General features: G+C 49.3%; 1 protein-coding gene across 1 annotated transcript in view; it reads right to left on the minus strand.

The window, feature by feature from the left end:
- The window catches only part of LOC146766352 (axonemal central pair apparatus protein HYDIN-like), a 78,223-nt gene that overhangs the window by 49,021 nt on the left and 16,960 nt on the right, over nt 1-12,242 (minus strand). Inside the window, 7 exon segments of the mRNA XM_085589338.1 lie at nt 424-587; nt 2,154-2,253; nt 3,363-3,546; nt 3,866-3,876; nt 6,326-6,534; nt 7,815-7,939; nt 11,020-11,219. Coding sequence (XP_085445464.1) covers nt 424-587; nt 2,154-2,253; nt 3,363-3,546; nt 3,866-3,876; nt 6,326-6,534; nt 7,815-7,939; nt 11,020-11,219 — 993 coding nt within the window.

Raw genomic sequence — 12,242 nt, forward strand, 5'->3', positions numbered from 1 at the left:
CATTGATTAGGAGGCATCAGTGTCTAAATATATAGACAGCACCATCTTTTGGTAAGAAAAATCTGTGTGTCTTTGCCTTCCCCAGCCAGGCTTTTGAAAGTGTCCGCCATGAGGCAGTGCTTCATTTTCTACCTCTTTCAGTTGCTCTCTCATGATTTTTTTGTAAACTTGATACCATTGTCAGGGGAGGAAAATAGGTAGAAAAATCCTTTGCTTTATTCCCAAGAACACGTTTCTCTTTCTAGAGTCAGAAATACACTAAGGCCAAAGCGTGGTGAGGGATTGGTCAGCAAGGGGAAGAATTCCCAAGCCCTTTGCAAGGGCCAGCACTGAGCCAGGAGGCTGGATGGCTTTCCTGTGGCTTCCAGGAATGAGCAGCAGACACTTGACTGGAAGCTGTTTGCAGTGGACTGGAGTCCAAACGCAGCCAGTTTGTTCCAGCTGCTTCTCAACAGCCCAGTACAAAGGTGCCTTGTGTCTGGCACTGCCACAAAAGCCTCTGAAGGTGCAGCTGTCTGACCCGCTGTTGCTCTCATGTGCCAAGGGGTTGTTTTGCAGGAAGCCTCCCAGCTGATCCCTAAGGAAGGCTGCCCAAAAGCAGGGACTGGGGCTTCATGAGCGACTGACACACTTTTCTGACCCCGCCAGATTTGACCATTATATCAAATATTCCCTGCTCACAACTGCCCAGGTTGGCAGGAATTCCACAGCTCCACCAGCCTTGCTGCTGCCTCAGGAGCCATCAGGATCCATCCCAAGCCCTGCTGCTCACCTCACAGATGTGGGGGTTGTTGCAAGCATGTTCCCAAGGTTCCCTGAAGGACAACTGAGTTCAACCAAGGGTCCTTGGCCTTCCCCTCTGAGGTGCAGGGGCAGCCTGCTCTCACGGCCTGGGGAGAGATGTCCATTTCAGTACAATAATTCCATCTGTTACACTGCATTTTCCAGGCTGCCTCAGGTGCTAGTCCCCGACTCTGAGCTGGATGCAACCAGCTCCTGATGCTGCAGGAGAAAATATGGACCCTTCTCTTCCCTCAGGAGATATCCCTTGGGGCTGACTTGCAATTTCTAACCCATTCCTTGGGCTAGTTTCCAATTTTAGCCACCAGTCTGCTGCGTCAAAAACGTTTCTGAAGTCCTGTAGTCATAGGCCAAGGTGTAATGGGTACAAATTGAAAGAAAGGAAATTTAGGTTATTAGATATTAGGAAGATATTAGGAATATTAGATATTAGGAAGTTAGATATTGGGAAGAAATTTTTTACTGTGTGGGTGGTGAGACACTGAAGCATATTGCCCAGGAGTGTTGTGGAGGTTCCAGCCCCGAAAGTGTTCAGAGCCAGGCTGGATGGGGCTTGGAGTGACCTGGTTTAGGGGGAGGTGTCCCTGCCCATGGCAGGGCCCTTGGGACTAGATGACCTTTAAGGTCCCTTCCATCCTTACCATACTGTGATTCTGTGGTTTCCTTCCCATGCACTTAGAGGAGCTCAGAAATCCATTCAGTGCAGGCACAAAGCTCATCAAGAGTTTGGCAATTACCAAACTACCTGGCCCAGTGGCACACAACTTTGTTGCCAAAATCCTCAACTTCTGGCACTCAGCATTGTGTTCTACTTCCACAGACTGAGCTGCAAGGTGACAATTCCCACACAGGGACAGAAGCAGGTGCTGGCCAAGGGTGCTCCTTCTACAAACACCCTGGGCTCACCCACTCTGGTCTGGTGGTGCCTGGGCAGTGGGAGCGATCCAGGGTCAGGGAGCCCATTTCTAACTCAGCTCCTACCAACTGATGATGGAGCCATGGCAAATGGACCCATCCTGGAGGTCAGTGGCCTAGAGGGGCTCAGTGCCTGTTCACTAAAGCTGTTGTGCTCTGCAGCTCTTTGGCCTTTGAGGGAATATGCTGGCAAAGCCATGGCAGGAAAACCTCTCCCTGCACTGCCTGGGTTGTTCTGGGATCAGTAACCCAGACACAGGATTCTGAGCCCTGGCCTTGCACAGGAGACTCCCTGGAAGCTGCAGGGCCAGTGGGGATATGCCAGCACTGCCCTGCTGGCCAGGGACTCTTCCCAGCAGTTACAGGGGAGCCCAGTGGGCTCAGGCTTGCACCGTGGCTTCACTGTGGCTGAGAGCAGCAGGGGAAAGGAGCTGTACCTGAGATGTTGCAGTAAGCCATAATTTGGTATTCCAGTGCCTCTAAGGGTTTGAAGGTCACCTTGATTTCAGCCCAACTATATGGCTGAATTTCTCCCTCCTAGAACAGAAAAGGGACAGCAAAACACTTATCTTCAAACTTCACATTTCTTGTTTTCAACCACAGTCCTGTAAGCCTTTATTTAGAGCATCAGCGATGAGTGAACAACACAAGGAAGCACTCCAAACCCAGCTCAGCACACCGCTGGAAGCTCTCAGTGCTCAGCTGATCAGCTCCCACTCTCTACAATATTCCTACTGCTCTGACACAAGCTCTTGGTCACATCATGCTGCTGTCACCTACAGTGGGATGGATGCAACTGCCACTGTGCACTGGTGGCTCTTGGCCTTAGATGGCCATAGGAGGCCAACAGAGGCCATAGGAGTAACCAAGAAGAGAACATGATCCCCCCTTCCTTGGAAATAAAAATGTTAGTTTAACCCGTTTTGAAAGAATGCAGAGGTTGGGCTTATTCTGGGGTTTACTCCAAAATGAGAAGGGATTTTGCACTGTGCAGACACCAGGCATTCATCATCTCTCACAATGCCAGTACTCAGAATCAGGGCTCGGGTTGGTGGGAGGACTTGGCAGTTTGCTTGCACAAACAGAAAAGGAAAAGGTTTTCTGTCCCTGTGTGCAAGAGAACTCAAAAGGCCCATTTCAACCTTCCACCCTTGTGTCCATGCTCTCAGATGACACTGGAAGGGACACTCAGAAATACTGCACGACATGGGGATGGGAATTGGCATTTCTAGAATTAACCTTGGGCTGAATTTGGCCTCCAGCGAACCATTGCAAGCTTGAGGTCAGTATGTGAACTGGCAGAGCTGCAACAGCCTCTGCTGAGCCCCACGCACCACGTGTCGGGGGAGCCCCTGCCTACAAGAACTGCTCCCTGTGGACACTGCAATGACAGCACAGAGCACCCTTGAGCTCGAGCCCTGGCAGCAGAGCTCGGCTCTGTCAGGCTCCCAGCCCTGCCTTGAGCCTGCAGGGCAGAAATGCTTCCAGCAGGGAGCTCTGCAGCCGCACCAGAAACTTGATGTCCTCCTTCTCAGCACACCCAGCCAGCTGAGGATCTGCTGAGGGGCCAGGGATAGGGTGGGTGGGAGAAAGAAGAGGAAAACGGGGAGGAGGAAGAGGAGGAAAATGAGGTTCTCAGCTATCACCAATGGCTCAATGCAAAAAATGGCACTGGAGAACAGCATGGGGTCTTCTTGTATCTTTGCCATCTCCTCTTGGACCACACTCCTCATGAGGGAAGTATGATCTTTACAAGAGCCCTTCTCCATTTTTCTCTCCTCCATGAAGTTTTCCAGGCACACCGCTTTTCGGCGCCTGAGCAAGTACTGCCTGCAGCCACAGGGAGAGAAAAGGCCAGCAGATCATTTAATAAGCCACGTATTTGCAGAGAGAAGTGTGAGTGCAGGAGGGAAAGCACTTGGGGAGGAGCAGCAGCAGCTCCCCAGCAAGGGCTGACCCCAAGCCATGGGGGTCCCACATGGATCAGAGGAGAACTTGCTGTTCACTGGCACAGCAGGTCGTTTTACTCCACACTTGCGAGCTCAGGAGAGGTTTCCAAAGCCAGTATCCCTCAAGAGAACCTCCTGGCTCAAAGCCTCTGCCACAGCTGAGGGAGAATCCAGCAGCCACCTCAGTTAGCTTTTCCTACCACTGAGCTGCCTGGGGGAGGCAGATCAAAATCATGGAGCAGGACTTCCCTCAGAAGGGGAGGTGAAGCTGGGCTGCAGCTACATGTTACCAGCATCACTCTTTGTTTCTGCCATTTTGGACCTGCCCTATTCCCTACTCTGCTTTCACAAGAGCATCCCAGAGCACTTCCAAAGGAAATGGATGAATTCAGGCACCTCATCCCTTCAGTGACAGTCAAGGTTTTAGATGCAATATGCATGAAAACAGAGGCTCTGAAAGGGGAAGGGACTTTGTTGTGCAGGAGGAAACAGCAAACTCCTGGAGAGGCCTTTTCATGATCCAGAGCTGTTTGGGTCCCATCCCAGTGCATGCTAGTAGAATGTCCTGAGAGGGAAAGGGTCCTGCACTATCTCCTCTCATAAAAAGTCCTCTCTGCTCTGAGATCTCAAAAGCTTCTCTGACAGCAGGACAGTGGCCCTGGAGCTAAAACCATCCCTAAGACCAGAAGTAAGGAAGAACAAAATGTCCTGGTGGCACTCTAGGACACAAACTGGCATGAAAACACATGTAATTGGAACAAACCCCACAGAACCAAAGCCAAGTTGAAGTTTACTCTGGGTAAACATAGTTGCTTCTGAGGGGAGAGTGGCTCACCTGGGGTCCAGGCTGAGGCAGGCAAGTGGGAAAAACATGAAAATAACAGCCCAGGGAAGTAGCCAGAGAAGGATTTTCTTTTAACATGCAGAGCTTGTATGGAAATCAGACACTAAGGAGATAGAGAAGGAGGAAAGGAGATCGAGAACAGAGGAAAACCAAGAAGCCCAGGGCACCAAAGGACCCTCTCGCCAGCCATTCAAGCAGGCGAGGGTCAATCTCCTGGTCCATTGCAGGCAAAGTGAAATAGCTCCGGGGAGTGCGAGCAACCTGGCCCGCAGCAACCAGGGGCTTGCCACGGCAGTTTTGGCACAGCAGTTTTGGCACAGCGTTTTTTCAGCTTTGGCGTGGCTGAGCAGAAAGAGTGCAGCCACCCACCCTCCTTGTGTAGTGGGTTGTGTCTTTTAGCTGGTTTTGAGGTGCTTGCCTTTTTTTTCCCCCTTTTTTCTTTCTTCTTCCTGCCTTTTTTTTTTCTCCAGAAACGGCTTACAAACGATGGAAAGTCATTGCTGCTGCTGCTGCTGCCAGCAGGAATGTACTAACTCATACTGAACCCCCCAAGAAGGACGCAGCTGTCCAGGCCCCTGGCTGCAGGGAGGTCTGACCCTGGTACTGATATCAGAGAACAGTGTGAAAGACACCTGTGTGTGGTGTCAGCAGGAGAACGATCTGCTCTGTCCAGTGTCAGAACTTAAGAAGTGGAAAGGCTGAGGAGCATCAGGAAGAGCGAAACAGAAATAAACTGGTGGAGTTACACCTGTCCAATCCTGAGAGAAGCTCAGCAGAAGTCCTGCCCTTCTTGTGATCAGGCAAGAGGAGACCTAAGAGAAAGTGGGGAATGGAAATGGGTCTCTACTGGGGAGGTAATAAAATTCTGTCCTGATGCCCATCACCTTCCCAGGTGCCCTGAGAGAATAGGTATGAGGCCCTGGCTCTCGAGTGTCTGGCAGATGACACTAAAGAAAAAATTCTGTCTGGAGAGTCTCCCAGTTGCACTTGTCTGTCAGACACATCACAGCCTCAAGTATTAAGAAGAAGGGTAGTGGTAGTAGGTGACTCCCTTCTAAGGGGAGCTGAGGGCCCTGCAGATCAACTGGATCCATTCCACAGGGCAGCGTGCTGCCTCCCTGGGGTCCAGGTACTGGATATCACCAGGAGATTCCCTAATGACTAAATGAACTTCATCTGTTCACCATACAGTGACCGTGAAAGAATAGAGTTCTCAATATTCAGTGAAATAAGGACAGGCATCAACAAAACTTCCACTCTGGACTTCTGGAGGGCAGATTCAGCCTGTTCAAGAGATGGATTTGGAGAGTACCTTGGGAAACAGCCCTTAAAAACAAAGGGGTCCAGGATGGATGGATGGACTTCAAGAAAGAAGTCTTGAAGGCACAGGAACAAACTGTCCCTGTGTGCTGAAAGATGAGCTGATGGGGAAGACAACCAGCCTGGATGGGCATGGAGCTTCTAAGGGAACAAAAGAGGGTGCATCACCTTTGAAAAGAGGGGCTGGCAACTCAGGAAGTGTTTAAGGATATTGCTGTGTCATGTAGGAAGAAGATTAGAGAGGCAAAAGCCCAATTAGAACCTGAGGAAATCCAGTCATTGCAATCAACCTTTCCTTCCCAAAATGCCATCCTTGGCTGGAGTATAAATGGAACTGGAATGCTCAGTGCTGAGCTCCTGAAGCCCAGGGACACACACCCTAGGGCCAGGGATGGTTTACTTGGCCTAAACCATTCAAAAACACCAACACCCCCCTGCGGCCACACGCCAGTTTCAGTCTTGGGCCATGTCTCTCACTGAAATGCATCTTTCAAACCAACCTCCTCTTCTCTTCGTTCTCGTATTCCTCAGTAGGCAAAGTCTTCCACTGGAAGTGGGCTGTGATGTTACTCCTGTTTTCAATGAACACGGTTGTGTGGTTTGACATGCCAATGAAAGTCTTGCCAACGTCCACGGAATTTGTGCTCAATCCAATCTTGAGATCTACAGCTTGTCCATGGAGGTTTGTCTGGATACTTTCTTCACCTGGAACAAAGCAAAGGAGTCTTTGCTCAGCTTCCTGGCTGCCAGAAAGAAGGAACAGAGCAAACCACAGGTCGCAGAAGAAGGTGTCACAGTTTTTAGCTGAATGAGCAGTTCTGTGTATCAGTACGTTTAGCACATCCTGACAGCTCTGGGTGTACAGAGTGAGGATGTCCTGGGCACCTCCTTAAACTCTTTGCTGGTCAGCAATAAGGGATCCAAGGGATCAGGAGAGACATGAGTCTCATGGGATGCTCAGGGGAGACCCTGGGCAGGCCAGGACTGAACAGGGCTCCTCAGCATCACCTGAAGGACTTTGATGCAGAAATCCTGGTGATCTGAGTGGGTCATCGGAGCACACGGACCAATCTCACTGTGTACATACTGTCACCTAGGGGCCAAATCTCTACAAACACACTGAGAAATAAATGCACCTGGGGGCATGTGGGCAGCAAAAGGAGGCCCAGAGGAACCAATGAAGTGACAGCCCACAGCAGGAGGGGACACAGGTGAGGAAACAAGCAGCCCAGCTCTGTAATATGACAAACCACTACAAAATGAACACCATGAAAATCATTATCATCTCCCTGTCCAAACCCACAGCCACATCAGTCTTGAAATATTTTATATTGTTCTGATCTCAAAAACCAAGCTGGAGCATTGCAAATTGAATAAAAAAGGGACAAGGGAAAGATTAGTAAGTACAGAGCAGCTTCTGTATGATCACTGAATGGGATTCCTCAGTCTAGAAATCAAATGGGAGATAGATGTGAGAGGTTTGCAACAGCATGAATGGCCTAGGAAATGGAGATGAGGAAAAATCTGTCTTGATTTGTCACCAATCAGGAACTTGAGGGCTTGAAAATGTTATTAGACAAAAACTACATATATATGTAGAGGGTGACAAGAAAAAGGGTCTGTGACATGCCAGTGGAGAAGAAGCACCATATGGGACAGAGGTGTGCAAGCAACACATTGTTATGGGAGAGAGTCTGATGGAAACCTCACACCTCACATTGCCCAGGAATAAAATAAAACTTCACCCAGGCATAACCACATGACAGGGGAGAATTAGGGATCCTCCTTCTTCCACTCAGCAACTCCCAAAAACCCCTGTTAGAGGGGATCCACTTTGTCAACTCCCTAAACACCAAGGAGTTCTCAGTTTTCTCTGGGGCAAAGCTGAACAGGGGAGGGACCTCTAGAGGCAATGGAGGGGGATGGGACAACAGGGAGTGATGGTGCAGAACTGTCCCATGCCCCGTGCAGGGCCCAGCACTCACCTGTGTTGCAGCACACTACCAGGGACCCGGAATGGTCACCAGTCTTCAGCGGGTGAAATCTCACTGTCACCTGCATGCTGTCACCAGCGCCCAGAATTCCTGTGGTTGGAACCACGGAGAAAGGACTGCAACACAGAGAGAGGGATCAGGACTGGGGGCACACCTGGGGATGAGATTCCTTCTGCAGTGCAGCTCACTTCAGTTCACTTGGGCAAGCAGGGAGAAAACCAACCACAGTCAGCAGAAAACAGACAGAAAAGACTGAATCAGAAACAGCCACTGACCCACCTCTAAGAAGATCCAGCCCTCACAAGATCCTGTGGGATAAAATTACTTCATGACCCCCATACTCAGCCCTCTGCAATGAGACTCAAGGGTCCGACTGCCAGCAATCCCATCATGGTTTGTGAAAAGCACAGAGAGGGTTCAGAACTATCTGCATGCACAACTTGACACTGACTGCCTCAGGAATTTCTCTTTACCTGCTGCCTATAAACCTCATCTCAAGAGATGCAAATGTTAGGGCACTACCTGTCCTGTGAGATTACAGCCTAGGAATCAGACAGGGAGAGGGAACTTCTCCTTGAAGACCAAGGAATAATTACTGCTCAATTTGCAGTGTGGTTCTTTGGTTTATTTTACCTTGAAAATGTGCTGATTTAGCCTAAAAAGGGCACATTTTATCAGCATTTCGATGAAAGCTAAGAAAAGGAGCAATCAAAGCTCTGAAAGAGTGCAAATGCAGATTAGAGCAACACAGTGACATGGAAACCCAAAAGGAGGATGCCATTTGCAGACTGAAGGATCTAATCCCAGCTAAATGAATCACCATTAGCAGCAGCACATCAAGGAAATGGAACAGGAAGTTTTGGTGTATTTACTAGCAGTGCAGTCTGGCACTCTGGGTTGTCATGCATGCTGGTAACTGTTTGCTTGGCCCAGCAAAGAAACTCTGTGCTATGTGTTGGTGCACTTTGGATTTAACAGGAGCAATTAGGATTGGTCACCAGGTAAACAGCTCTTGCCTGACAAACACAGGACTCCATGCTTTGATGCTCAGGGAGAGCTCAGGGGAAATGTGCTTCTGCCCAGCAGCTGCTGGGCTTTGTGCTCTTCTACAGCCCCACTGATAAAACAAAAGTTCCAGGCCTTGGGGCTTTGCTGGTGGCCAATCTGTCACTTAAAATGTGCGTTCTGGGGAGTTGGGTGATGAATGCATCACACACAAAAACAAAAGGAACATCTGGCAAACTGAACTTCATGTCAGTAGTGACAGCTGATGAACTTTGCTTCAGGTTCTGCTCATTAAGGATCTATTGCTGCAATGATGGGCCTGACCTATTCCCATTACCACTAGTGAGAACATCACTACTGGCTGATGGGGAAGCCTTGGGCCAGCAATGTTTATGTGCTGGATGTGAGACTTTGGAGGGAAGGGAGGAAAGACAAGGCCCCACCCTCCCTAAAGCCAGACCAGTGTACGTGCTCCTGCATCTGCCCCAGGGGTGATGCCAGGACTGCTGCAGGTCTCTGCTGGGGCTTGGGGCGATCAGTGCCTGGTGTGGGCAAGGCACGGGATTTTTTCCTATTCTTTTGCCAGGAATTTCACCAGAACAGAGAAGCTGCCAGTTAAGGGAATCCCTGGCCACACTCCAGCACTACATTCCATTCCATGCCATTCCATTCCATGCCATTCCCTTCCCACTGCTGCCACATGTTACATGCTCGTGCCCTCAGATGGCAGGATGGGAATAACACTCCAAGGGGTGACTTCAGGGGTTGCCTGAGAAAGAAGGTGTCTTCTTATTTTCAAATTATCAGGAGAAGAGTATCCAGCCAAGTTCAGGATTCAGTTTCAGGACTGAAAAACTGAGTGCAAATCAGCCTCTGCATCTCCTACATCCCACCCTGGGCTGTACCCAGCAGACTCCTCTGTTACTGCTGTAGCAGTCATCTCTCACACAGACATGGCTCCCCAAGACCCAAGGACACAAGCTCTACAGCTAAACTTAACTTCTCTGAATTTCAGCCAACATCATTAAGCTGTTCCCCGAGCCCACAGATAGAAGAGCTGTGAAGAAGACATCCCTGACACTGAAATAACCAAATGAAAACCACTGCCAAGAGATGGGGCTGGTAGGCTCAATTTTGGCCTTTTATCTGTAAATTGTGAGCTTTCCCTTAAGACAGTTCTCATCCTGTTAGATCTGCCCTTTCAATGAATCACTGCTGTACCCAAAAGGCAGAAAAAGATAAGGTATGGAGGGGGTTTTAACAGGTTGCTTTCTTCTGCCTTTTAACTAGGTCCATTTTTATCTTTGTTTCCTTGTACAGCATCTAAAGACGGGTCCAGATCTCCCAATGGCACCTTGCAATCCCCAGACACTGCTCTTGCTTTGAGCAGTGTGTCTGCTCAGATGATTTCCAGAGATCCCCTCCAGCAAGTTATTCTATACTTTTAACTTCTAAATCAGCTCAACTGCTTTTCACATATTCCCCAAATATCTCTTATTTCCTAGACACCTGTGCATGTAGCTATGAGCATGTGGTATATTGATAGGCATTAGAGGAGCTCGACCTTCATGGAAGTTCCCAATGAAGAATGCATGATCTTCTGGCAAACATTTAACACAAAACAAAAAAGAAAAAACAGCAGAAACAGAGGAACTTCAGAATATTTAAAAATAAATCTCAGTGAAAGGGGGCTCAACCATATTCAGAGATTTAAATCATCTGTTTGAAATTTTAAACTGGCTTTCAAAGGTTTATCATGGAACAGAAGAGGTGACTGATGTCCTCAGCTGACAAGGGAAATCAGATCAGCTTTAAGTAATAGGAATGCACCAGATGCCTGCAGCACAGCTCAAGCTGGGCATCTGATGCAGGGACCACTGGAAAGCCACGTGCCTGTGGCCTCCCAGAGAACGGGTCTATTTGGCTGACAGTGGTGAGTAAGCATTTCAGAAGCTGCTTGCGCTCAGGTGGGTGCAAGCCAGCTACTAACATGTTCCAGCACCCTGGAGGAAATCTGGGACAGAGAAAGCTCAAAGGCTGCATCCTGCTAAGAACACTGAAAGCAAGAGCAGATGCCATTCATCCTGCCCATTTCCAGCCAGGCTGCAGGGCAGCAGCTGCGATGCTCTGGTTCCTTTTGTTGCTCTTTCCCAGCCCTGTTATCATCCAAAGGTGTTTTGGACTCCCTCACCTCTGGGTGCTCAGCTGGTAACGAGCTGCCTGGTTGCTGACATTGCGAATCAGCAGAGTCTTCTGGCTGCTGTACTTGACCGGACACACCGGGAAGTCCAGCTGGTCAGGGAAGTCCAAGATAGCTCGGGCACCAACTGCCCGAATTGGCACAACTATCCTTTCCCTTGCACTGCTGCACACAAGCTCGTGGAAATAATCCTGCAGGAAAAGAAACTAGCTCAGCACAGGATATTTAGTGCCATCCCCATGGCAGAAGAAAAACCATTTCCTTTAACTCATCAATGGCATCCATTTACCTATCCCACCCTAAAATGAACACTAAGTCCTACTAATATGTCACATTTTAAAGGCACCAGGGCACTTTGCAAAACCGATCTCTGTGGCATTAAGCTCTTGTGTCACTTGGATCATACAGAGAAATACCCTAGGCCACCATAAGTTTTACTCTAAATTTTAATAATGTTAAATAATTCCTAAGTCCCTTCTAAGGAACATGGAGCTAGGGAACACAGGACATTCCTCTTTAGGTTTCTATATTCCTGCTGTCTGAGAACAGGACAAAGTGTTAAACTGACTCTAAGCAGCAAAAGGAAGATGAGAAAACAGCTGCACCCAAAGAGCTCCTGCACCCAAAGAGCTCCTGCACCTCTGACCTGGTGTAGAAACATTAGTTGGCTCAGAACTCCCTTCTAACTTTGCCTCTCCAACCAAGTCAGGAGAAGAACAGTGCTAAGAGGTTGAAGGATGCTGTTGGAAAGAGCCTCTCTTTGTTTCCCTGCAAGGCTTCCTCCCTTCCATGCCATGTCCTAAACCCTTCTGTATGAACAAGCCTCTGGATCACAGCACTGAGATCAGACTTGCCAGGGCCCCAGCACTGGTGTTCAAACATCCTCATAAAAGCAGGTTTGGCAGGGAATGGGTGCCAGTTGACAGAGCCACCACAGTGACAGGCATGAAGACAGAGCCACAGCAGCGTCACTGCCACAGGCTCTGGGCTCACGGGACTGCCTGCAGGTTGTACCTGCCCTACACGAGCTCTTTCAGGCAGGTGTCCAAGTCCCCTGCAGCTCACCAGCCTCCTGCTGACTAAGGGCACCTAGAGCCCAGTGTGCCTGTGCCAGGCCGGGCTCACAGGCCCAGCACATCCTCTGCCCTGGCCCTGCAGCTGTATCATGGTCAGCTGTGCTCTGGGACAGCACAGCTGCAAGGCTGGAGAACAGA

Source organism: Lonchura striata, chromosome 11 (assembly GCF_050655825.1).
Source record: "Lonchura striata isolate lonStrDom1 chromosome 11, ASM5065582v1, whole genome shotgun sequence".
NCBI lineage: Eukaryota > Metazoa > Chordata > Aves > Passeriformes > Estrildidae > Lonchura > Lonchura striata.